The sequence below is a fragment of the Rhinoraja longicauda genome, chromosome 11 (genome assembly GCF_053455715.1).
Source record: "Rhinoraja longicauda isolate Sanriku21f chromosome 11, sRhiLon1.1, whole genome shotgun sequence".
Lineage (NCBI taxonomy): Eukaryota > Metazoa > Chordata > Chondrichthyes > Rajiformes > Arhynchobatidae > Rhinoraja > Rhinoraja longicauda.
Window position 1 is genome coordinate 59,054,334 of NC_135963.1, and position 24,266 is coordinate 59,078,599.

Consider the following 24,266-nt stretch of genomic DNA (forward strand, 5'->3'; position numbering starts at 1 on the left):
GGCAAATTTTTCAAACAAGGACTGGTGGGTAAATAGATTGAATGGCCAGAGGAAGTGGTAGAAGCAGGTACAATTACATTAAAAATATATTTGAACAGACCAATGGATTGAAAAGGTTTAGAGAGACATGGGCCAAATACAGGCAAATGGAAGTAGCTCAGGAAGGCACCTTAGTCAGCATATACAAGTTGGAATGAAGAGCCTGTTTCCGTGTTGCCAAACTCAATGACTAGGACTAAACATATCACAATGCATAATACCATTTACCAAATTTTAAAAATCATTTGAAGTAATACAAAAATAAACTAACCTTTCTGGTGATTCCTCATATATACTGTGACAGTCCGTGTTTTCCAGCAAGAGACTTCTGGAAAGATTTTGCGTGCCAGGATAGTGAAAGTTAGCAAAGGAATGAGACATTGGAGAACTTCTATTTACTAATTCAGCATTGCGCTTCTCCTGACTCGTCAATCCATAGGACAGGCCATCCAATGCAGGATTCAAGGAACGTGACATGTATGCATCGGCAGACTGTGGGCGCCTCATTGGAGATGATGGATAAGGGGACAATTTATTCATTAGGGGCGTTAAAATATCAGTGTATGAAGACCTTGTGGGTTTCACAAGTTTGTCTGTGTGGATATTCAAAACCTTTTGCTCAAAGGCACAGGAAAAAGTACTGGGTGACAAATTCTGCAGCCACGACAGAAGACTCAAATCAAGATCATCACATCCATTTCCACAGAGTAAGTCAATTCCAACCAGTACTTCACTCTCGCTGATTTCTTCACCAGTGGCTCTACTCTGACAGAATTCAACACATGACTCATATAGTAGACCTTTAATGATAAGTTGAAATAGTCTGTTATTGCTGGCTTTGAACCCAGCTTCACTCAGCTTCCTGTCAGCAGGGATGAACTCTGCCACCATAATACAAGCTTCATCAAAGCACTGGACACGAGCAGTGCTGGGGTTCCAATCCTTAAACTCTGCATGGTTTGTTAACCGAGGAAGGGTAAGCAGTAGGCAGAGTTTGCTGTAGTCGTCCTTGGAGGCACAATGTTCCTCTAATGCATGGAGACACTTCACAGCCTCTTGCATTGTATACTCCAACTGCAATAAAGAATTTCCTATATAAGGGATGTTTTTATTGCAAATGTATCTTAGTACAAAACTGTTTATAAATTTCAATTAGAAATGTAACATTCATTGCAATATTCTTAATAGAAAATTCAAACTGAAATGGGAAAATACTAAGCACATTCAGTAACAGTCTATATAAAATGTCTACCTTGAAATTACCCTCCACTAAAAATTGAAGGATATCTTTCTCAGGCTGGGGAAAAGATAGCAGAGGCATATAAGCTAGACAGCACCATCTAATCATTTGTTGCTATGCGAATTAAGAGTTACAATCAAATATTGAGATGGACAGATTAGGCAGCAAACCAGTATAATCTTCACTCTGTTGCACAAAAATTGAGAAAGCATTACCCTAAACCTTTTCCGATTTTCCAGCACATTCCGATGTCTTTGTTGAATAATCAATTTATACTTTTTATTTGTTTTATATCTGTTAAACAAAAAATCTTATTAACCAAACTTCAATGCGCTAGCAACTTTTTTTATTAATGATAACTTATTAAAACATTATCTGGCCACAATAAGTACATAAAAATGACACTTGATAATAATGGAGTCATAAATCTGAAGAGGAATGATTAGAAACTTGATCAAATGTGGTATAAAGTAGCATCTTATAATTGGTGTAAATGGAAAGTCAGTGAAGCCTTAGTGAGGATTTCAACGATTTAGGGGCTGGACAATTTATTGACTTATCTTATGAAGATCAATTAGGAGGCTAATGGAATAAGGGAATCTGGAAGTGGCAACACCACAAATGACGGTTTGTTTCTGTAGAAAGCTATGGCAGGGTTCATTTAAACAAGTGGAAGATGACAGAACTTTGTCATCACAAAAAGACAAATTCACCAGAGAACAAGAGAATTCCAAAATGGCTCTAAAGTTACATTATTAGTAACTAACCAATTAACACAACCACCTTTTAAAGTTAAGAAAATACAGATACTCTGCTTAATATGGATTTAATTGTCAAACATTTTAACTTACCTGATAGAACAACACACTAAACAGCTAACCCAATGGTTCAAGTACTTACATGTTGAGGTTCATCATCTGCTGACACTGCATTGTTGACACACAAGGCCTCCAAAAACTTCTGTTTCAATATAATGTACCGGAACCTGGAAAAGCAGATTAAAACAAATCGTTTTATACTCTTAACAAATTGGTTAAACATAAGTATTAGGACATTCTCATACTAAACCGAAGAATTCCTTTGAATCAGGTAATAAAGATTTGCCCATCAGGCAATAGGTACAGAAGTGTGAAAACGCACACCTACACATTCAGGGAGAGTTTCTTCCTAGCTGTTATCAGGCAACTGAACCATCCTACCACAACTGGAGAGCTGTCCTGAACCACTATCTACCTCACTGGTGACCCTTGGACTATCTTTGATCAGACTTTACTGGCTTTACCTTGCATTAAACATTATTCCCTTATCATGTATCTTTTCACTGTGGATGGCTTTGATTGTACCGTTTTTTTGCCTTTCCGCTGACTGGTTAGCATGCAGCAAAACCCTAAACTAAGTCAACACGTAGAATTAATGAGTTACCATTCTCCAACAACGCTTAAAAAGCGCGCCAAGAGGACGCTAGTAGTCAGTTTGAAAAGTCCGGGAGCAGAGCAAGGACGCCCGTTGGCCGAGAACAAAAGTAAGTGTTAATTGTAGTGGAAAAGGCAGTTTAAAAAGAGCGCCAAGGGGACGCTAGTAGTCAGTTTGAAAAGTCCGGGAGCAGAGCAAGGACGCCCGTTGGCTGAGAACAAAAGTAAGTGTTAATTGCAGTGGAAAAGGCAGTTTAAAAAGAGCGCATAACTCCAAGCTGGTCAGGAAGGCAGCAGAGAAGTGAGATTGGTTGATCAATTAAAGCAGACGATTGGTAAATTGGCCATTTAAGTAATTTAGTGGCTGATATAAGCAAGGCTTGCACAAGGGGTGCAGCCCTGTGAGAAAAGTGCGAGTCTTTGGCTGCGAGTCTTCGGCGCTGAGGTGAGGAGGTTACGCTTGTTTTTTGAGCCGGAATTGTTTTTGACACCGAAGTGATGGCGCATAAGTTGGCGCAGTGTGTTTCCTGCAGGATGTGGGAAGGTAAAGACACTGCTGGAGCTTCTGGGAGCTACACCTGCAAGAACTGTGTCCAGGTGCAGCTCCTGACTGGACATGTGGCAGAGTTGGAAAAGCAGCTGGTTGACCTCAGGACCATCCGGGAATGCGAGAGTTTCCTGGACAGGACCTACTGTGAGGCTGTCACGCCAAGGGTCCAGGTCAAGCGAAGGTGGGAGACCGTTTCGGGGGGAGCAAACGTGGACTACAGGAGACCCCGGTGGCTGTGCCTATTGCAAACAGGTACACCCTATTGGGAGCTGTCGGGGCAGAAAACGCTTCCAGTCCGAGTGGCAGTCGCGTTGGCGGTTCTAACCCAGGCAAGGAAACTCGACCGGGGAGACCGAAGTCAGGAAGAGCCATAGTAGTCGGTGACTCCATTGTCCGAGGTACGGACAGTAGATTCTGTGGCGACAGGCAGGAGTCGAGGATGGTTTGTTGCCTCCCTGGTGCCAGGGTTCAAGACATCACGGAGCGGCTTCAGAACATCCTAGCGAGGGAAGGTGATCAACCGGAAGTAGTTGTGCACGTGGGAACGAACGATGTCGGGAGGAAGAGGAAGGAGATACTGCAACGTGAGTTTAGAGAGTTAGGAAGAAGACTGAGAAGTAGGACGTCGAGGGTGGTTATCTGTACCTCATGCTGGTGAGGGCAGGAACAGAGAGATTGGGGATATGAATGTATGGCTGAGGGGCTGGTGCAGGGAGCAGGGATTTAGATTTCTGGACCACTGGGATCTCTTCTGGGGTAGGGGTGACCTGTACAAAAGGGACGGGTTACACCTTAACAGCAGGGGGACCAACATTCTGGCAGGTAGGTTTGCTGGTGCTACACGTGTGGCTTTAAACTAAGTAGTGGGGGGGAGGGGTTGACAAACTGGGAAGGATGAGGGGGGATCTTATTGAAACATAAGATAATTAGGGGATTGGACACATTAGAGGCAGGAAACATGTTCCCAATGTTGGGGGAGTCCAGAACAAGGGGCCACAGTTTAAGAATAAGGGGTAGGCCATTTAGAACGGAGACGAGGAAGAACTTTTTCAGTCAGAGAGTGGTGAAGGTGTGGAATTCTCTGCCTCAGAAGGCAGTGGAGGCCAGTTCGTTGGATGCTTTCAAGAGAGCTGGATAGAGCTCTTGAGGATAGCGGAGTGAGGGGGTATGGGGAGAAGGCAGGAACGGGGTACTGATTGAGAGTGATCAGCCATGATCGCATTGAATGGCGGTGCTGGCTCGAAGGGCTGAATGGCCTACTCCTGCACCTATTGTCTATTGTCTATTGTCTAATATGGAGATGGAGTTAAAGGGGAAGCAAATACAGGAGAAACTGTAAAGGACTCTCGTATGAATGAGAAGGGAAGTTCTAGATGGGATATGAGAGTAAGGTCAGGGCCAATTCTGACCGGTGTGAGAGGGGAGGTAAATACCGAAGTTAAAATGTTGTATTTAAATGCGCGAAGTATAAGAAATAAAGTGGATGAGCTTGAGGCTCAGTTAGACATTGGCAAGTATGATGTTGTGGGAATCACTGAGACATGGCTACAAGAGGACCAGGGCTGGGAGCTGAATATTCAGAGGTACACAACGTACAGAAAAAACAGGCAGGTGGGGAGAGGGGGCGGGGTAGCTCTGTTGGTAAGGAATGATATTCACTCCCTTGCAAGGAGTGACATAGAATCAGGAGATGTAGAATCAGTATGGATAGAGATGAGGAATTGTAAGGGTAAAATGACCCTAATGGGAGTCATCTACAGGCCCCCAAACAGTAGCCTCGACATAGGGTGCAAGTTGAATCAGGAGCTAAAATTGGCATGTCACAAATGTAATGCTACGGTGGTCATGGGAGATTTCAACATGCAGGTAGACTGGGAAAATCAGGTTGGTAATGGACCCCAGGAAAGAGAGTTTGTGGAGTGCCTCCGAGATGGATTCTTAGAACAGCTTGTACTGGAGCCTACCAGGGAGAAGGCAATTCTGGATTTAGTGTTATGTAATGAACCTGACCTGATAAGGGGACTCGAGGTAAATGAGCCATTAGGAGGCAGTGACCACAATATGATAAGTTTTACTCTACAAATTGAGAGGGAGAAGGGAAAATCGGAGGTGTCAGTATTACAGTATAACAAAGGGGATTACAGATGCATGAGGCAGGAGTTGGCCAAAATTAACTGGAAGGAGGCCCTAGCAGGGAAGACTGTGGAACAGCAATGGCAGGTATTCCTGGGAATAATGCAGAAGTTGCAGGATCAATTTATCCCAAAGAGGAGGAAAGATTCTAAGGGGAGTAAGAGGCACCCGTGGCTGACAAGGGAAGTCAAGGACAGCATAAAAATAAAAGGGAAGAAGTATAACATAGCAAAGAAGAGTGGGAAGCCAGAGGATTGGGACTCTTTTAAAGAGCAACAGAAGATAACTAAAAAGGCAATACGGGGAGAAAAGATGAGGTACGAGGGTAAACTAGCCAATAATATAAAGGAGGATAGTAAAAGCATTTTTAGGTATGTGAAGAGGAAAAAAATAGTCAAGGCAAATGTGGGTCCCTTGAAGACAGAAGCAGGGGAATTTATTATGGGGAACAAGGAAATGGCAGACGAGTTGAACCGGTACTTTGGATCTGTCTTCACTGAGGAGGATACAAACAATCTCCCAGATGTTCTAGTGGCCAGAGATCCTAGGGTGACAGAGGAACTGGAGGAAATCCACATTAGGCAGGAAAAAGTTTTGGGTAGACTAATGGGACTCAAGGCTGATAAATCCCCAGGGCCTGGTGGTCTGCATCCCAGGGTGCTTAAGGAGGTGGCTCTAGAAATTGTGGACGCATTGGTGATTATTTTCCAATGTTCTATAGATTCCGGGTCAGTTCCTGTGGATTGGAGGGTAGCTAATGTTATCCCACTTTTCAAGAAAGGAGGGAGAGAGAAAACGGGAAATTATAGACCAGTTAGTCTGACATCAGTGGTGGGGAAGACGCTGGAGTCAATTATAAAAGACGAAATTGCGGAGCATTTGGATCGCAGTAACAGGATCGTTCCGAGTCAGCATGGATTTACGAAGGGGAAATCGTGCTTGACTAATCTACTGGAATTTTTTGAGGATGTAACTAGGAAAATTGACAGGGGAGAGCCAGTGGATGTGGTGTACCTCGACTTTCAGAAAGTCTTCGACAAGGTCCCACATAGGAGATTGGTGGGCAAAATTAGAGCACATGGTATTTGAGGTAGGGTACTGACATGGATAGAAAGTTGGTTGACAGACAGAAAGCAAAGAGTGGGGATAAATGGGTCCCTTTCAGAATGGCAGGCAGTGACTAGTGGGGTACCGCAAGGCTCGGTGTTGGGACCGCAGCTATTTACAATATACATCAATGACTTGGATGAAGGGATTAAAAGTACCATTAGCAAATTTGCCGATGATACAAAGCTAGGTGGCAGTGTGAACTGTGAGGAAGATGCTATGAGGTTGCAGGGTGACTTGGACAGGTTGTATGAGTGGGCGGATGCATGGCAGATGCAGTTTAATGTGGATAAGTGTGAGGTTATCCACTTTGGTGGTACGAATAGGAAGGCAGATTATTATTTGAATGGTGTCAAGTTAGGAAAAGGGGACGTACAACGTGATCTGGGTGTCTTAGTGCATCAATCACTGAAAGGAAGCATGCAGGTACAGCAGGCAGTGAAGAAAGCCAATGGAATGTTGGCCTTCATAACAAGAGGAGTTGAGTATAGGAGCAAAGAGGTCCTTCTGCAGTTGTATAGGGCCCTAGTGAGACCGCACCTGGAGTACTGTGTGCAGTTTTGGTCTCCAAATTTGAGGAAGGATATTCTTGCTATTGAGGGCGTGCAGCGTAGGTTTACTAGGTTAATTCGCGGAATGGCGGGACTGTCATATGTTGAAAGACTGGAGCGACTAGGTTTGTATACACTGGAATTTAGAAGGATGAGAGGGGATCTTATCGAAACGTATAAGATTATTAAGGGGTTGGACATGTTTGAGGCAGGAAACATGTTCCCAATGTTGGGGGAGTCCAGAACCAGGGGCCACAGTTTAAGAATAAGGGGTAGGCCATTTAAAACAGATGAGGAAAAACTTTTTTAGTCAGAGTTATGAATCTGGAATTCTCTGCCTCAGAGGGCAGTGGAGGCCAATTCTCTGAATACATTCAAGAGAGAGCTAGATAGAGCTCTTAAGGATAGCGGAGTCAGGGGGTATGGGGAGAAAGCAGGAACGGGGTACTGATTGAGAATGATCAGCCATGATCACATTGAATGGCGGTGCTGGCTCGAAGGGCCGAATGGCCTCCTCCTGCACCTATTGTCTATTGCCCATGGGAGGTTATTGCAAAGCTACTGGAACCTATTTCCCAGGCTGTTCAGGCTGAGCAATGAGGTCAAAGTTCCCCAGGCCAAACATTCTGAGGGAGAGAGTTAGTTCACTTTCTGGATTATCAGTACCAAATGCACCATCATTTGGTTCCACGTCCTTGGGTAAGAATGATGCTGATAGTTGAAAAGAAGACCACTAGATCTCCGTAGAAACTACAATCAACATCATTCATAGTAGTAGAAAAAAATCCTCCAAAAGGTATAAAAACTGCTTGTGTGATTTACAGTTTCACTCTATTCCCGAGAAAAGAATTTGCCTACCAACTCTTTGTCAACTACTACTATGAATTACTCGACAAATACTCTTAAAGATAATGCCAGTTGTTGACTTTAATGATGTTATTTTAATAATTAAAGTTATATTTCAACAGGCTCCTCCAGTTAAAAGCGAAAAGACTGATCATCGGACTTAAGCAACACAAACAACAATTATCTAGTTGGCCTCAACCAGAAAGTAGCTACATGAAAGGCAATTATTGTTCTTGATCTGCCAAAAAAACTGTCCTTGTAGCTGAAGGAACTGTTTTACAAACTAACATGTTTTGAACATTGATATGCACATTATCAGCTTTCTTGAGTTTTAGGCATTTAATGCAAAACAGTTTGCTCAAAGGCTGAGAGGTGAAACAGTGGAGAAAAAAACCTCACCTCTTTCCATCAAATTTTTCCATGCACTCAAGTGGCTGAATGAACTGAAGCACTTCATCCCAATGGCCATCAAGCACTAGTTGCCTGCAAAATGTAAAAGTGTAAAAACTACTGTACTGAACACTTGCAGATGGCACAAACAAGCATTTATTTTCGCAACAAACTGAATCAAGAACCCATAGCAAATATCACCATACCCACTCAAGTAAATTCTTTGCCACTTAACTTATTTCTCCCATCTCTACATTTATGCCAAGGCAGTACAGGCAAAGATAACTTTTCTATAGATGATGTAGATTTTCTATCTCTGATTCTATAGCTCTAAAGAGTGTAAATCCCAATCACCTTGAGCCAGAAATGCTCCAACTTTGATCTGAGCTGGACCTTATTATAAATTGATACCAAAACCATATAGTGTTAAAATGACATGTTCCTACACTCATGTATGATTAAACAACATTATGTATAATGTGAAAGAAGGTTGCACTTTGTTACATGCTGCAACCAAAAATGAAATGTGAATGCATGAAATGAGATGGTGCAGCACAAACAACAATATTGTATCAAGATTGGAAAGGCCCATTGCTATGGAAACAATTCATGTCTCAAAATCGTCCATATCATCAATGTAGGACAGAAAGGGATAAATTGGATTAATAGGTTGTACTGCAATATCTACCACGAGAAGGGAAATGGGGCCCGAATGATCTCAAGGGAGCGCTGGAGAAAGGGTCCCAGTGTGCCTCAAAATATTTTGGAAGTCATTACATTAGACCAGAGACACAAAATAAATACTGGGATAACTCAACTGGGCAGGGAGCATCTCTGGAGAAAATAGTTAATGTTTCAGGTCAGAACCCTTCTTCAGACTGAAGAAGGGATCTGACTCGAAACATCACCTCTTCCTTTTCTCCAGAGATGCTGCCTGGCCCGCTGAGTGACTCCAGCATTTTGTGTATATCTTCAGTATAAAGCAGCATTTTCAGTTCCTTCGTACACATTAAATTGGACCATTATCTCTTCTTTAAAAAGCATCTATTTTGCTAAACCAACTCTTATTGCAAAACTACAAAAGCATAATTGCATAGTGAAGAATTATCGCAATCAGTTGTGCACATTTCTACATTTATGGGCAATTGGTAGAAATTTCATTGTGGTCCATCTTGAATGGATCAGAACACTCAAACTAGCCTTTTCCAATGACAATGCGTTGCTAATGTAAATCAAACAATAACTTGCACACTTATGTCAAACAGATTTATCATCAACTTTCTATACACAAAATACCAGCCAAATGACACTTATTTTTAGCATACTGGTTAAATTGTGTTTAATTTACCGTAGAGCATCAGTATTGGAGTTATACATTTTTAAAAGGGGGGGAAATATGTGAAGCCACATGTAATATTGTTGAAACAAGAAATTGCAGATGCTGCCTACAAAAAAGGGCACAAAGTGCTGGAGTAACTCAGCGGGTTAGGCAGCATCTTTGGAGAACATTGATCGGTGATGTTTCGCACCTTCGTGAGAATAGGATGACAGAGTGCTGGGAACTGTGCTAATCCACACCTGGCAGCTTTGGTAGTACCAGATTGGCAAAATTTCCAGATCTATTGGCTATTGCTATTAATATCCTGAAACATTTTAATTCACTTTAAAAAAAAAAAACATTAAACCCTCGCAATAACAGACCATCGGGTGTGGAGGTGGTGTCCATTATTGCCGATTGTCCAGCGGAACCAGTGTGAATGGTAAAGGAAGAAACAGGGAAGATTGAAACATAGCGTTTGTGTGCGCATGTGGGGGTGGGGGGTGGGGAAGGGGGAACTAGTGGAAATTTACAGGCCGGGGGTTGCAGAGCACCCAGCCCCAGACGGGCCCGGTATTCACGCCACACCATCCTCGCTCTCCCTGTTCCCACAATTGGAAGCTCCCATCGCATGGCACCAGCTCATTGGGTAACTGGCGGAAGTGGGGGGGGGGGGTGGTGGTGCAACGGTAGCCTCGGTCCGCTACAAACAAAATCTGCTATAGAGAGGTCCGTTATTGCAAGGGTTTACTGTAACACATTTTCCAATGAATTCTGAGTATAAATGGACCATGAGAAACAGAACTTTGGGGAGCTAGATTCCTTACCATCAGAATTTACAAGCAACTGGATCATCAGTACTTTTGTGTACTTGAAGATTAGCAAAATCAGGACAACTTCAAGAGACAAGATGGCAGAAAAGGATGTTATGTGAATGGTTTCAGTTTCACCAATGAAAGCTAGTGGTCATTCTTGGCTCAGTCTGTATGGAACATTCCCAGGAAATGATTCTACACTGCTGAGCATTACCACGGGTTTTATGAATGTAGGGGGAGATTATACAGTTAATGGCAAGAGACTTAATAGCATTAATGTGCAGAGGGCTCTTGGAGTCCAAGTTCAAAGCTCAATGAAGGGAGCAGCACAAGTAGATAGGGTGGTAGGTTTGCCTTCATTGCTCGGAGCATTAAGTGTAAGAGTCAAGTCGTGATGCAGATCTATAAGACTTTGATCAGGCTGCATTTGGAGTTTTGCCTGCAGTTGTGGTTGCCCCATTACAGGCAGAATGTAGAGGCTTTGGAGAGGGTGCAGAGGAGGTTTATCAAAATGCTGTCTGAGTTGGAGGCTTTCAGCTACAAGGAGAGGTTAAATAAACTTGGATTGTTCTCTCTGGAACCTCAGAGGTTGAGGGGTGACTTGACAGAAGTACATAAAATTATGGGAGGCATAGTGTACACATTCAGAACCTTTTCCCCAAGATGGAAATGTCTAACACTGGAGGGCATAGCTATAAGATGAGAGGGGAAATATTAATGGAGATGTGTGTGGCAAGTTTTTTTGTACACAGTGATATGAGGCCTGGAACGCATAGCCAGGGGTGGTAGTGGTGGAGGTAGATACGATAGTGGCATTTAAGAGGCTTTTAGATAGGTATGGATCATGTACAGGAAAATTATATCAATTTAACCAGGCATTATGTTTAGCACAAACTTTGTGAGCTGATGGGATTGTTCTTGTGCTGTACCTTTCCATGTTCAATTAATTGAATGATATAATCTATTAAGCAAATACCTCAAAAGCTCGTCTAGGGTGATAAAACAAAAGAAAAAAAACAGCTGCTCCCAATCCAGCACATAAGAGCACTCTAAATAATCAATCCTGTAATATGCGCAAGCTGGATAACGCATATAAAAAAAGAGCAGGAAATTGGCCCAAAACGTGTGGTTCATGACTCAGGTAGAAATAGAAGACATCCGAGTTGAAATATTATTAAGCAGTCTGGGAAAGGGAGGGGCCAAGAAAGAACAACAGCCATGTTTTCGCTGTAGTAGTATTGTTTGAAAGGTTTGATTAAATGATAGTAAAAGCAACGTGGAATGAAATGTTCAAACGAAAGATTCAAACAATCTGTAAATGGTTATTTTAATGTTAAATCACCCATGATGTTAAAAAAAGGTCTACTGCACCACATACCTGAGAAAAAGCATGTCATCCGAATACAGTCCATTTATGACACCACTCTCTTTCTCAAGAGATAGCATGCTAATGTGGAGTTTCCTTGAATTAAGAAAATCCAGGATTAGCTTGATTATTTCCGCCTCTTTAACATTTATAGTCTCTTCCGCTGTCATGATTACTGTCTTCTAATTGGTGTAACCTATAAATAAAGCATATAATTTATTTTATTTTAAAGCCTTACTGTACTTCACACCAAAATACATTACATTTTTTAAAAAGAAAATAACTGCTGATGCTGGTACAAATCAAAGGCATTTATTCACAAAATGCTGGAGTAACTCAGCAGGTCAGGCAGCATCTCAGGAGAGAAGGAATGGTGACGTTTCGGGTCGAGACCCTTCAGTCTGAAGAAGGGTCTCGACCCGAAACATCACCCATTCCTTCTCTCCTGAGATGCTGCCTGACCTGCTGAGTTACATGGTTTTTAATCTTCAATCCACAATTGCCAAACAAAATAATCTGAACCATCTGATCTCTCTAATCTATTTTGTTGTTCATAATTATGAACATTAAATGAAAATGTTTATTTTCACCCCCAAATGAAGTTAAAACTAACTGCTCCTAACTATTTGCATTCTAGGCTGGAACTGATCCCAGGTTAAGATTAAATGTTAATTTCTCTGTCAAGAAATTATATTTCAGATAAGTTAACCAATATACTCAACATGCTGATTATTGAGCCAATTTAACAAACAAAATCACTTTCATCATGTTAGTTAAAATGTTAAATGTTATAAACAGTCCCCCAAGTCATAGCGCACAGCAGTTTGCTTAAAAATTCTTCACTTCAGTGAAGGAACCTACTTTATATTTAAGTGCTCCATGCGAATTTGCTAAACGCATAGATCAGTCATGCAGGGCAAATATCTATAAATACAAAAATGCTCACAATTTCAGTTTTTTTCTGAAAGTACCAAAATTAAATTAATGTGCACGGACAAACCTCGATTTACCAAACTTGTGCAAAACTCATTCATATTTTTACTGATCCTAAAAAAAACTACTGTCTTCAGGGTTTTACTTAGCACAATAAATTCCATATTTCACAAAAGAGCCACAAGTTAATTTAAAAGAGTTCTGAGCATTTACTGGGCATAACCATTCAACCGAGCTCCAGTTCCAACATTACCCTTCCCTCTATACTTTGTGTTGCATTCACTTAGCAGAACCAATAGACCAGTACCCATGCCAACAAATCTATCCTATTAAAAAATTATGATCACCCTCAACATTATAAACACAAGGGAATAATGCCAACCTAGGTAACCTTCATTTAACCCTTTCAGTTCTAGTTTTATTCAAGTGAAAGCTGTACGCGTATTAGCAGAAAAATATAGGAAACATAACAAGAAAATAGTAGCAGGCCACTCAATCCCTTAAGCCTCCACCGCTCTTCAAAACAAGCAAGGCTCTTCTGCCTCAGGCTTCATCTTTTTTGTGCTAATTCCCCACCTTCCTCAATTCCCTGATTTTTCAAAATGTATCAATTTTCTAGTTCCAGATGTTCACCACCATCTGCAAGAGGTTCCAACATTTCAAATAAGTGGCCTCTAATTTTGCAACTACTTCACCCTTCTTAGATTCATGACAGCATTCCAATGTCAGTCTGAACCCTGACATGAACATCCCATTGAGAGACAGCTGAACAGTCACGAGAAAGAAATATTAAGCTGAAGCCCACTGTCTACCCTATCATGATTCAAAAATAATTTAGAGGGCTCATCTCATGCTCTAGCTAATATTTCTCCCTCAACTAATGCCACCAAAAAGAATGCAGGCTTGCAAATTAGAAACAGGGTCAAGTACATAGATAGGAAGGTTTAGCAGGACATGGGCCAATTGCAGGCAAATTGGACTAGCCTGGATGGGGGCACCTGGGTTGGCATGAACGAGTTGGGTCGAAGGCCCACTTTCCGTGCTGTATGACTCCCTAATAGGAAAAGGTCACTTGGCCTTTCAAGCCTGATCTGAATAAGATCCTGGTTGATTTGAATGTAACCTTAATTTTGTATTAATAATAATAATAATAATGCATTACATTTACATAGCGCTTTTCAAACACTCAAAGACGCTTTACAGGGATTTCTAGAACATAGAGAAGTGAATAAATAGATAAATAAGTAAACGAACAGAGAAAGGAGACAGAAGGTGAGGTGACCTTCAGTGGTTGAAGGCAGTGCTGAAGAGGTGAGACTTCAGTGATGTTTTGAATGTGGTGAGTGAGGAGGAGTCTCTGACGGTTTGGGGTAGTGAGTTCCATAGGGTGGGAGCAGCGATGGAGAAAGCCCTGTCCCCCCAGGATCTGAGTTTGGTCCGGATGGGGGGACGACAGGAGATTGGCAGCAGCAGAGCGGAGGGTGCAGGTGGGAGTGTGCCTGTGGAGGAGGTCAGTCAGGTAGGATGGGGCCAGGTTATGGAGGGCTTTGTAGGTCATGAGGAGGATTTTGTATTGGATTCTCTGGGGGATGGGGAGCCAGTGGAGTTTGTAAAGGACGGGGGTGATATGGTCACGGATCGGGGAGTGGGTGATTAGACGGGCAGCGGAGTTTTGAATGTATTGAAGTTTACTGATGATTTTTGAGGGTGAGCCATAGAGGAGGCTGTTGCAGTAGTCCAGACGGGAGGTGATGAAGGCGTGGATGAGGGTTTCTGCAGCTGTGAAGGAGAGGGATGGACGGAGACGGGCAATGTTTTTGAGGTGGAAGAAGGCTGTCTTTGTGATGTGTTTGATGTGTTTGTCGAAGGAGAGGGTTTGATCAAAGATGATTCCAAGATTCTGGATGTGAGGGGAGGTGGATACTGGGAGACCATCAATATTGAGGATTAAGTTTTGGGTGGATTTGGTGAGCGTTTTTGGACCAATGATGATGATTTCAGATTTGTTGCAGTTGAGTTTGAGGAAATTTGATTGAATATTCTTGTCCACATGCAATAACCCTTTGCTTATCAAGTATTTACTTACTACCACCTTAAAAATATTCAAAGACACTGCTTCTATCACCTTTAGGGGGAAGAATTCAAAAAACGAATCCTGCTAAAAAAAAACCCCACATATTTCTTAAATAGATGACTCATAGAAGGCAGCATAGGAACATGCCCTTCAGCCACAATGTCTGTGCCAAACATGATGCCAAATTGAACTATTCTCCTCTGCCTGCAAGTAACCCATATCCCTCCATTCTCTGCACATTCATGTGGCCATCTAAATGCCTCAAAAAATGGCACTAGGGTTTCTGTAACATGATGCCCTAGATTTCTGCAGAAGTAAGAAACAGCTGGTCAGTGTCATGAAAAACCAGAAAACAGTTTGAAAACGGTGCTGAGATTTACGATGAAGACACAAAATTCTGGAGTAACTCAGCGGGACAGACAGCATTTTGTGTCTATCTTCAGTATAAACCAGCATCTGCAGTTCCTTCCCACACATTTCGTCTGCTCCACTGCAAAATCTCCGCGTATGCCTACTTTGATGAAGTTCTCCTCCTCTCTCCAACGAGTTCTGCAACACCCTCTCTCACTGCTCCCCCTCTGTGATTCATCTCACCCCTCCATATCTCTAGACTCATTCTCCCGACTCTTAGTCTGAAGAAGGGCCTCGACCCGTAACACCACCCACTCCTTCTCTCCAGAGATGCTGCCTATCCCGCTGTTATTCCAGCATTTTCAATCAGAGAGTTGCGAATCTGTAGAATTCTCTGCCACAGAAGGCAGTGGAGGCCAATTCGCTGGATGTTTTCAAGAGAGAGTTAGATTTAGCTCTTGGGGCTACAGGAATGAAGGGATATGGGGAAAAAGCAGGAAAAGGGTACTGATTTTAGATGATCAGCCATGATATTGAATGGCGGTACTGGCTCGAAGGGCCGAAATGCCTAATCCTGTACCTATTTTTCTATGTATCTATTTTGTGTCTATCTTCAGTGTAAACCAACATCTGCAGTTCCTTCCTATACATTTTGTCTGCTCCACTGCAAAATCTCCTCAAGGAATGCCTACTTTGAAGAAGTTCTCCTCTTCTCTCCAACGTTCTGCAACATCCTCTCTCACTGCTCCCCGCGATTCACCTTACCCCATATCTCTAGACACCCTCTCCCCCAAGTCTGAAAAAAGGTCTCGACCAGAAATGTCATCCATTCCTTCTCTCCAGAGACACTGCCTGTCATGTTGAGATACTCCAGAATTTTGTATCTCTCGCAAGGGAGAAGGGTCTGAGCTTTGGGAGAGATTGGGCAGGCTAGAACTTTATTCCTCCGACTAAGGGGTGATCTTATGGAGGTATATAACAGCCTAAAGAGGATAGGGTGAATGCACAATTTCCCCCCTGGGTAGGAAAATGAAGAACTAGAGGGCATAGACTTAAGATGAGAGGGAAAGGGAGCAACTGCAAGATAACCTAGCTGCAAGAAGTAGTAGTTCAGGCAGGCACTTTAATCACATTTAACAGACATTTGGACAGGCGCATGGATGGGAAAGTTGGGAGAGGTTGGGGCCAAACACATCAAAGAAAAAGTCAACATTTCAAGGCATTTCTGACTTCTTTGGATTCTCTTTTCACAAATGTTGTTTGACTTGCTGAGTGTTTCGAGTATTTACTGGTTTCAATCCCTTTAATCCCTATTGCTAAATCTTTCATAATTAAATTGTCAGAAGACCTGCTGGCTCACGGCTTGAAATTGACCTTCAGCACTGCCTACTTCAAGCTTGCAAATTCTCCATGTGGACTTTGTGGGATTCCCCTGGATGCAGAGATTCCTCCCGCATTTCATGCAAATTGACTGGTTAACTGGACACTCTAAATTAATCTTTGTCAGAAGGCCAGTGGTAGAACCCGAGGAGAGTTGATGGGAAAATGGGAGAATAAAATTGGGATTAGCATAAAATGTGATATGGTGGAAGGTATGGACTCAATTGACTTTGGGATATCCAGCATTGCAAAAAGCACGACTTAAAATTAAATGTAGATTCACTATTAGTTCCTGTTGTCATAGGCATAATGTACCAAACCTCCACGCAGTGCCAACTGCAGACTTGGATGTAGTTATCCAGATCTTCTTACACAACATCAATAAATATGGTGAACTGTTGAGAACCAGTTTAGATTCCAAAGATACACCCCTTACCACATCTGCCAATCACACACCTCTGTAATCCAAGTTTATGTCCTTTCTCTTGACTAATTTTAAATCTTGGATTGATAATGACCTTTAATTTCACTCACTTTCCTTTGCTAATTTTTTTCTGGAGCTTTAAAAAAAAATAAATCCATAGAATACAGCAAAAGTATAAATATTAATAATGGACAATTCGCTAAGGGTAATCTTCAACCTTCACATTCCAATCCCAACCCAAATCCTATTCCCCTTGAGCACAGAAAGAAAATCTTAAATATGCTAATTCCAGATTCATATGTCGCAGGGTAAATTCCAAAAATTAAAAATGTCAGAGTAAGAGGTCCTTCATGTGTCTATGCTGATTATTGTGCCACTAATCCCATTTGGCCCTCAGGTTCCTACTAAATCTTTCTCCTCACATCTGAAACCCATGTCATCTAGTTCTTTATTCCCCTACCCTGGGTAAAAGATTCTGTGCATCTACCCTATCTATTCCCCTCATGATTTTAAATACCTCTAAAAGATCACCCTCATCCTCCTGCTCTCTAAGGAATAATGACCTAGCCTGCCCAACCTTTCCATATAGCTCAGGCCCTCAAGTTCTGGCAAACATCCTCATAAATCGTCTCTGCACTCTTTCAAGCTAAAACAACATCTTCCCTATAGCAGGATGCCCAAAACTGAACACAAGGCACAATTAGTAAGCCTGCAGATGTGGGTGGCATTGGAGATAGTGAAGTTGATTATCAAAAATTACAGCAAGGTCTTGATCAGTTGGGCCAGTAAGCTGAGCTATGGCTAATGGACTTTACTGCAGATAAGTGCAAATCATTGCATTTTGGAAAGTCAAACGAGGGCAGGAGCTTCACAATGAATGAAAGGCCCTTGGGAATGTTGTGGAGCAGAGGGATCGACGTGTACAGACACAGTTTGCTAAAAGTGGTCACAGGTAGACAGGGGGGGTCAAGAAGGCTTTCGGTACATTGGCCTTCATCAATCAGGGTACTGAGTATGGAAGCTGGGATGTTATGTTACAGTTGGACAAGACCTTGGAGAGTCCGCATTTGGAATATTGTGTTCAGTTTTGGTCACCCTGGTACAAGAATGTTGTCATTAAGCTGGATAGAGTGCAGAGAGATTTATGAGGATGTTGCCAAGACTTAAGGGCCTGAGCAATAGGGAGAAGTTGGGCAGGTTAGGACTTTATTCCTTGGAGTGCAAGAGACTGAAAAGTGATCTTCCAAAGGTGCATACAATCATGAGGGTATAGGTATGGTGAATGCAGAGTCTTTTACCTAGAATAGGGGAATCAAGAACCAAAGGACACAGGTTTAAGGTGAAAGGGAAAAGATTTAATTGGGAAGGGTAACCCATTCACACAAAGGGGGGTGCAGAAGGTCTTGAATGAGCTGCCGGAAGAGGTATGATAACTACATTTAAGACATTTGGACAGGTACATGGATAGGAAATGTTTAGAGGGATATGGGCCATACATGAGCAGGTGGGACCAGTGTAGATGGAGTATCCTGGTCAACGTGGACCTGTTATTGTGCCGTATGACTATGGCATCAGGCACACAAATCATACACCTTCAAGATTACAAAGGAGAAAGTAGAATTTAAAATAAATTGCAGATGCTGGCTATTTAAAATAAAAAAACATTAAGGCTGATATACTCAATCAACTTCAACATATCCCATTGGCTAAATACGCAAGTAGTGTGGAAACAGGCCCTTCATAAGTTCAAGGAGCAGAATTAGGCCGTTCGGCCCATCAAGTCTACTCCGCCATTCAATCATGGCTGGGCTATCTTTCCCTCTCAACCCCATTATCCTGATTTCTCCCCATTACCCCTGACATCCTTACTAATCAATGCCTACCTTCAGCCCACTGAATCTGTGCCGACCAGCAATCACCTCATACTTTAGCACAATCCTACATACGAGGGACAATTTACAATTTTACTGAAGCCAATTAACCTACAAACCTGATTGTCTTTGGAGTGTGGGAGGAAACCAGAGCACCCAGAGAAAACCCACTTGGTCACAGGGAGAACGTACAAAGTCCATACAGACCGCACCCGTAGGCAGTATAAGAAGTCTGAAGAAGGGTCTCGACCCGAAACGTCACCCATTCCTTCTCTCCTGAGATGCTGCCTGACCTGCTGAGTTACTCCAACATTTTGTGAATAAGCACCCATAGGCAGGATCGAACCTGGGTCTCTGGCGCTGTTGGCCTGTGGAGTGATTTCTCATCTCAAAAAATCTTACTGTATAATTATGTATAGCAATTCTAAGTCAAGGGAAACAGACGTCTAGCATCAGCCCGGTCAAGCCCAATAATTGTATGTTTCAAGGAAATCATTTCTATTCTGCTCAATTTCTCTTCATAAAGCAACTTCACTACCATAGCAAGAAGGAATCTGGTCAAATGTTTAGGCAAACATCCCTATAGGGCGGCACGGTGGCGCAGCGGTAGAGTTGCTGCTTTACAGCGAATGCAGCGCCGGAGACTCAGGTTCGATCCTGACTACTGGTGCTGCACTGTAAGGAGTTTGTATGTTCTCCCCGTGACCTGCGTGGGTTTTCTCCGAGAACTTCGGTTTCCTCCCACACTCCAAAGACGTACAGGTATGTAGGTTAATTGGCTGGGTAAAGGTAAAAATTGTCCCGAGTGGGTGTAGGATAGTGTTAATGTACGGGGATCACTGGGCGGCACGGACTTGGTGGGCCGAAAAGGCCTGTTTCCGGCTGGATATATATGATATGATATGAATACTTTTATGGTCATCCATAGTTGAAAAAACAATCTTTACCCAAAGTTTTATACAGCTAATTAAATACTTAGAAACTTGTGATTTTGTAAAAGGGCCAATTTGACATTAGAAAGCTGGTAAAATGTTGAATAGATGAATTTTAGCCAGGATCAGCATCTAAAAATATTCAGCTAAATTTGTGATGTGCATCTCAAGGTTCTGACACAATAAAAGCATAAAAGGGTGCAAATAACCAGTAGGCCAGTAGACCCAAGACATTAATTATGTTTCTCTTCCCAAATACAGAGCCTGACCAGCTGAGTATTTCCAACAGTTTATGTTTTTTTAATTTTAGATATTAAATACTACCCAGTTTTTTTGTTAAAGTTGGAAACACAAGAGACTGCAGATGTTGCAATCTTAACAAACAAAGTGCCGGTGTGGGCCAGGCAGCATCTGTGGAGGGAAATGGACAGATGGTGTTTGGGATGATGAGGACTCCACTTCACACTGATGCAGAGTGATGAGGAAGAAAGCTGGAAGAGGTGGGGACAGGACAGAGCCTGGAGAGCGATAGGTGAACCAGCTTTCTCCCCTTCGCCTGCATCGGTCTGAAGAAGTCACATCAGACACATCAGTCCGTGTCCATTCCCTCCCGTGCTGCCCGACCCGCTGAGTTGCTCCAGCCCTGCTTTGTCCAGTTGTCCGGGGTTACCACAGTGTGAATTCACGCCCTTATCCGCAATTTGATTCATTTTTTAAATCGTGAATTGAAGCAAAGACCAAATTAAGCTTCATTAATGTGACAATGTCGGACAAAGCCGGCCGCCCCCGGGGCAGGGTCTCCCCGTCGCCGACCCGCCCGGCGCAGACAAGGCAAGGCCGCTGCACCGCTACTCCAGCCGGCGGCGGGGCTGCGAGCGCATTTAACGTGAGAGCCATCGAGCGGCCACAGGCCTCGCACAAGCCGCCGCCCACGGCCGCGATCCCTACCGTCGGCCGACACTACGGGCCCGCTAGCTGCCCCCTCCTTCACTCGCGGCCACTATCGCTCGTCGCCGACCGTTACTCCCGTCGCCATCGCCGCCGACAGCGGGAAACGCCCTACGCGCCTGCGCGCCCGTCACCGCGGCAACGCGGCCGCGCGGTGGGCGGGGCGAATGGAAGCGGAGCCAATTGAGGCGGGGCTAATGGAGGCAGGGCTGATGGAGGAGGCGGGGCTAATGGTCGAGGCTAATGGAGGCAGTGCTAATATGGGGCGGGGCTAATGGATGCAGGGCTAATAGAGGCGGTGCTCAGGGAGGCGGCGGGGCTGATGGAGGCGGGGCTAATGGAGGAGGCAGGGCTAATGCGAGGGGGGGTAATGGGGGGAGGGCTAATAGGGGGGGAGAGGGCTAATAGGGGAGGAGAGGGCTAATAGGGGAGGGACAGGGCTAATAGGGGGGAGAGGGCTAATGGGAGGGAGAGGGCTAATAGGGGGGAGAGGGCTAATGGGGGGAGAGGGCTAATGGGGGGGAGAGGGCTAATGGGAGGAAGAGGGCTAATAGGGGGGAAGAGGGCTAATGGGAGAGGGCTAATAGAGGGGGAGAGGGCTAATATGGGGGAGAGGGCTAATAGGGGAGAGGGCTAATAGGGGGGGGAGAGGGCTAATGGGGGGAGAGGGCTAATAGGGGGGAGGGCTAATAGGGGGGAGAGAGGGCTAATATAGGGGGAGAGGGCTAATAGGGGGAGAGGGCTAATAGGGGGAGAGGGCTAATGGGGGGAGAGGGCTAATAGGGGGGGGAGAGGGCTAATGGGGAGAGGGCTAATGGGGGGAGAGGGCTAATAAGGGGGGGGAGAGGGCTAATGGGGAGAGGGCTAATGGGGGGAGAGGGCTAATAGGGGGAGAGGGCTAATGGGGGGAGGTCTAATGGGGGAAGGGCTAATGGGGAGAGGGCAAATAGGGGGGAGAGGGCAAATAGGGGGAGAGGACTAATGGAGGAGGTGGGGCTAATGCAGGGGGGGCTAATGGGGGAGGGCTAATGGGGAGAGGGCTAATAGGGGGGAGAGGGCGAATGGGGGAGGAGAGGGCTAATAGGGGGGAGAGGGCTAATGGGGGGGGAGAGCTAATGGGGGAGAGGGCTAATAGGGGGTGGGGGGACGGCTAATGGGGGAGGGCTAATAGGGGGGGAGAGGGCTAATAGGGGAGGGCTAATGGGGGGCTAATAGGGGGGGAGGGCTAATAGGGGGAGAGGGCTAATGGGGGGAGGGCTAATGGGGGGAGAGGCCTAATAGGGGGGGGGGAGGCTAATATGGGAGGGAGAGGGCTAATAGGGGGGAGGGCTAATAGGGGGGGAGAGGGCTAATAGGGAGAGGGCTAAAGGGGGAGAGGGCTAATAGGAGGGAGAGGGCTAATGGGGGAGAGGGCTAATAGGGGGGGGGAGAGGGCTAATATGGGGAGGGCTAATGGGGGGAGAGGGCTAATGGGGGAGAGGGCTAATAGGAGGGAGAGGGCTAATATGGGAGGGAGAGGGCTAATAGGGGGGAAGGCTAATAGGGGGGGGAGAGGGCTAATAGGGGGAGATGGCTAATGGGGAGAGGGCTAATGGGGGGGAGAGGGCTAATGGGAGGAAGAGGGCTAATAGGGGGGAAGAGGGCTAATGGGAGAGGGCTAATAGAGGGGGAGAGGGCTAATATGGGGGAGAGGGCTAATAGGGGAGAGGGCTAATAGGGGGGGGAGAGGGCTAATGGGGGGAGAGGGCTAATAGGGGGGAGGGCTAATAGGGGGGAGAGAGGGCTAATATAGGGGGAGAGGGCTAATAGGGGGAGAGGGCTAATAGGGGGAGAGGGCTAATGGGGGGAGAGGGCTAATAGGGGGGGGAGAGGGCTAATGGGGAGAGGGCTAATGGGGGGAGAGGGCTAATAAGGGGGGGGAGAGGGCTAATGGGGAGAGGGCTAATGGGGGGAGAGGGCTAATAGGGGGAGAGGGCTAATGGGGGGAGGTCTAATGGGGGAAGGGCTAATGGGGAGAGGGCAAATAGGGGGGAGAGGGCAAATAGGGGGAGAGGACTAATGGAGGAGGTGGGGCTAATGCAGGGGGGGCTAATGGGGGAGGGCTAATGGGGAGAGGGCTAATAGGGGGGAGAGGGCGAATGGGGGAGGAGAGGGCTAATAGGGGGGAGAGGGCTAATGGGGGGGGAGAGCTAATGGGGGAGAGGGCTAATAGGGGGTGGGGGGACGGCTAATGGGGGAGGGCTAATAGGGGGGGAGAGGGCTAATAGGGGAGGGCTAATGGGGGGCTAATAGGGGGGGAGGGCTAATAGGGGGAGAGGGCTAATGGGGGGAGGGCTAATGGGGGGAGAGGCCTAATAGGGGGGGGGAGGCTAATATGGGAGGGAGAGGGCTAATAGGGGGGAGGGCTAATAGGGGGGGAGAGGGCTAATAGGGAGAGGGCTAAAGGGGGAGAGGGCTAATAGGAGGGAGAGGGCTAATGGGGGAGAGGGCTAATAGGGGGGGGGAGAGGGCTAATATGGGGAGGGCTAATGGGGGGAGAGGGCTAATGGGGGAGAGGGCTAATAGGAGGGAGAGGGCTAATATGGGAGGGAGAGGGCTAATAGGGGGGAAGGCTAATAGGGGGGGGAGAGGGCTAATAGGGGGAGATGGCTAATGGGGAGAGGGCTAATAGGAGGGAGAGGGCTGATGGGAGGGAGAGGGCTAATAGGGGGGAGAGGGCTAATAGGGGGGAGAGGGCTAATGGGAGAGGGCTAATAGGGGGGAGGGCTAATAGGGGAGGGAGAGGGCTAATAGGGGGGAGAGAGGGCTAATAGGGGGGAGGGCTAATAGGGGGGGAGAGAGGGCTAATAGGGGGAGAGGGCTAATAGGGGGAGAGGGCTAATAGGGGGGAGGGCTAATGGGGGGAGAGGGCTAATAGGGGGGAGAGGGCTAATGGGGGGAGATGGCTAATGGGGGGGAGAGGGCTAATAGGGGGGAGGGCTAATAGGGGGGAGAGGGCTAATGGGGGAGAGGCCCAATAGGGGGGGAGAAGGCTAATAGGGGGGGAGAGGGCTAATAGGGGAGAGAGGGCTAATGGGGGGAGAGGGCTAATAGGGGGGAGGTCTAATGGGGGAGAGGGCTAATAGAGGGGGGAGAGGGCTAATAGGTGGGAGGGCTAATGGGAGGGAGAGGGCTAATGGGGGGAGAGGGCTAATAGGGGAGGGCTAATGGGGGGGAGAGGGCTAATGGGGGGGAGGGCTAATAGGGGAGAGAGGGCTAATGGGGGGAAAGGGCTAATAGGGGGGAGGTCTAATGGGGGGAGAGGGCTAATAGAGGGGGGAGAGGGCTAATAGGTGGGAGGGCTAATGGGAGGGAGAGGGCTAATAGGGGAGGGAGAGGGCTAATGGGGGGGGGAAGGGCTAATAGGGGAGAGGGCTAATAGGGGAGGGAGAGGGCTAATAGGGGGGGAAAGGGCTAATAGGGGAGAGGGCTAATAGGGGGGGAGAGGGCTAATAGGGGGAGAGGGCTAATAGGGGAGAGGGCTAATAGGGGGGAGAGGGCTAATAGGGGGGAGAGGGCTAATGGGAGGAAGAGGGCTAATAGGGGG

The 24,266-nt window shown here is 45.5% G+C and overlaps 1 protein-coding gene across 2 annotated transcripts in view; it reads right to left on the reverse strand.

Annotated features, from left to right (window-relative positions):
• Positions 1-20,816, reverse strand: part of LOC144597967 (WD repeat-containing protein 47-like) — a 42,354-nt gene extending 21,538 nt beyond the window's left edge. Inside the window, exons 1-6 of one of the 2 annotated variants that reach the window (XM_078407817.1) lie at positions 20,681-20,798; positions 12,629-12,691; positions 11,780-11,963; positions 8,278-8,361; positions 2,180-2,264; positions 311-1,113 (exon numbers count right to left, since the gene is read on the reverse strand). In XM_078407817.1, the coding sequence (XP_078263943.1) occupies positions 311-1,113; positions 2,180-2,264; positions 8,278-8,361; positions 11,780-11,937 (1,130 nt within the window). In that variant the 5' untranslated portion in view covers positions 11,938-11,963; positions 12,629-12,691; positions 20,681-20,798. Of the gene's footprint in view, positions 1-310; positions 1,114-2,179; positions 2,265-8,277; positions 8,362-11,779; positions 11,964-12,628; positions 12,692-20,680 lie in introns of both variants that reach the window. The other variant, XM_078407816.1, reaches the window with a different exon arrangement.
• Between the last annotated feature and the right edge of the window lie 3,450 nt (positions 20,817-24,266).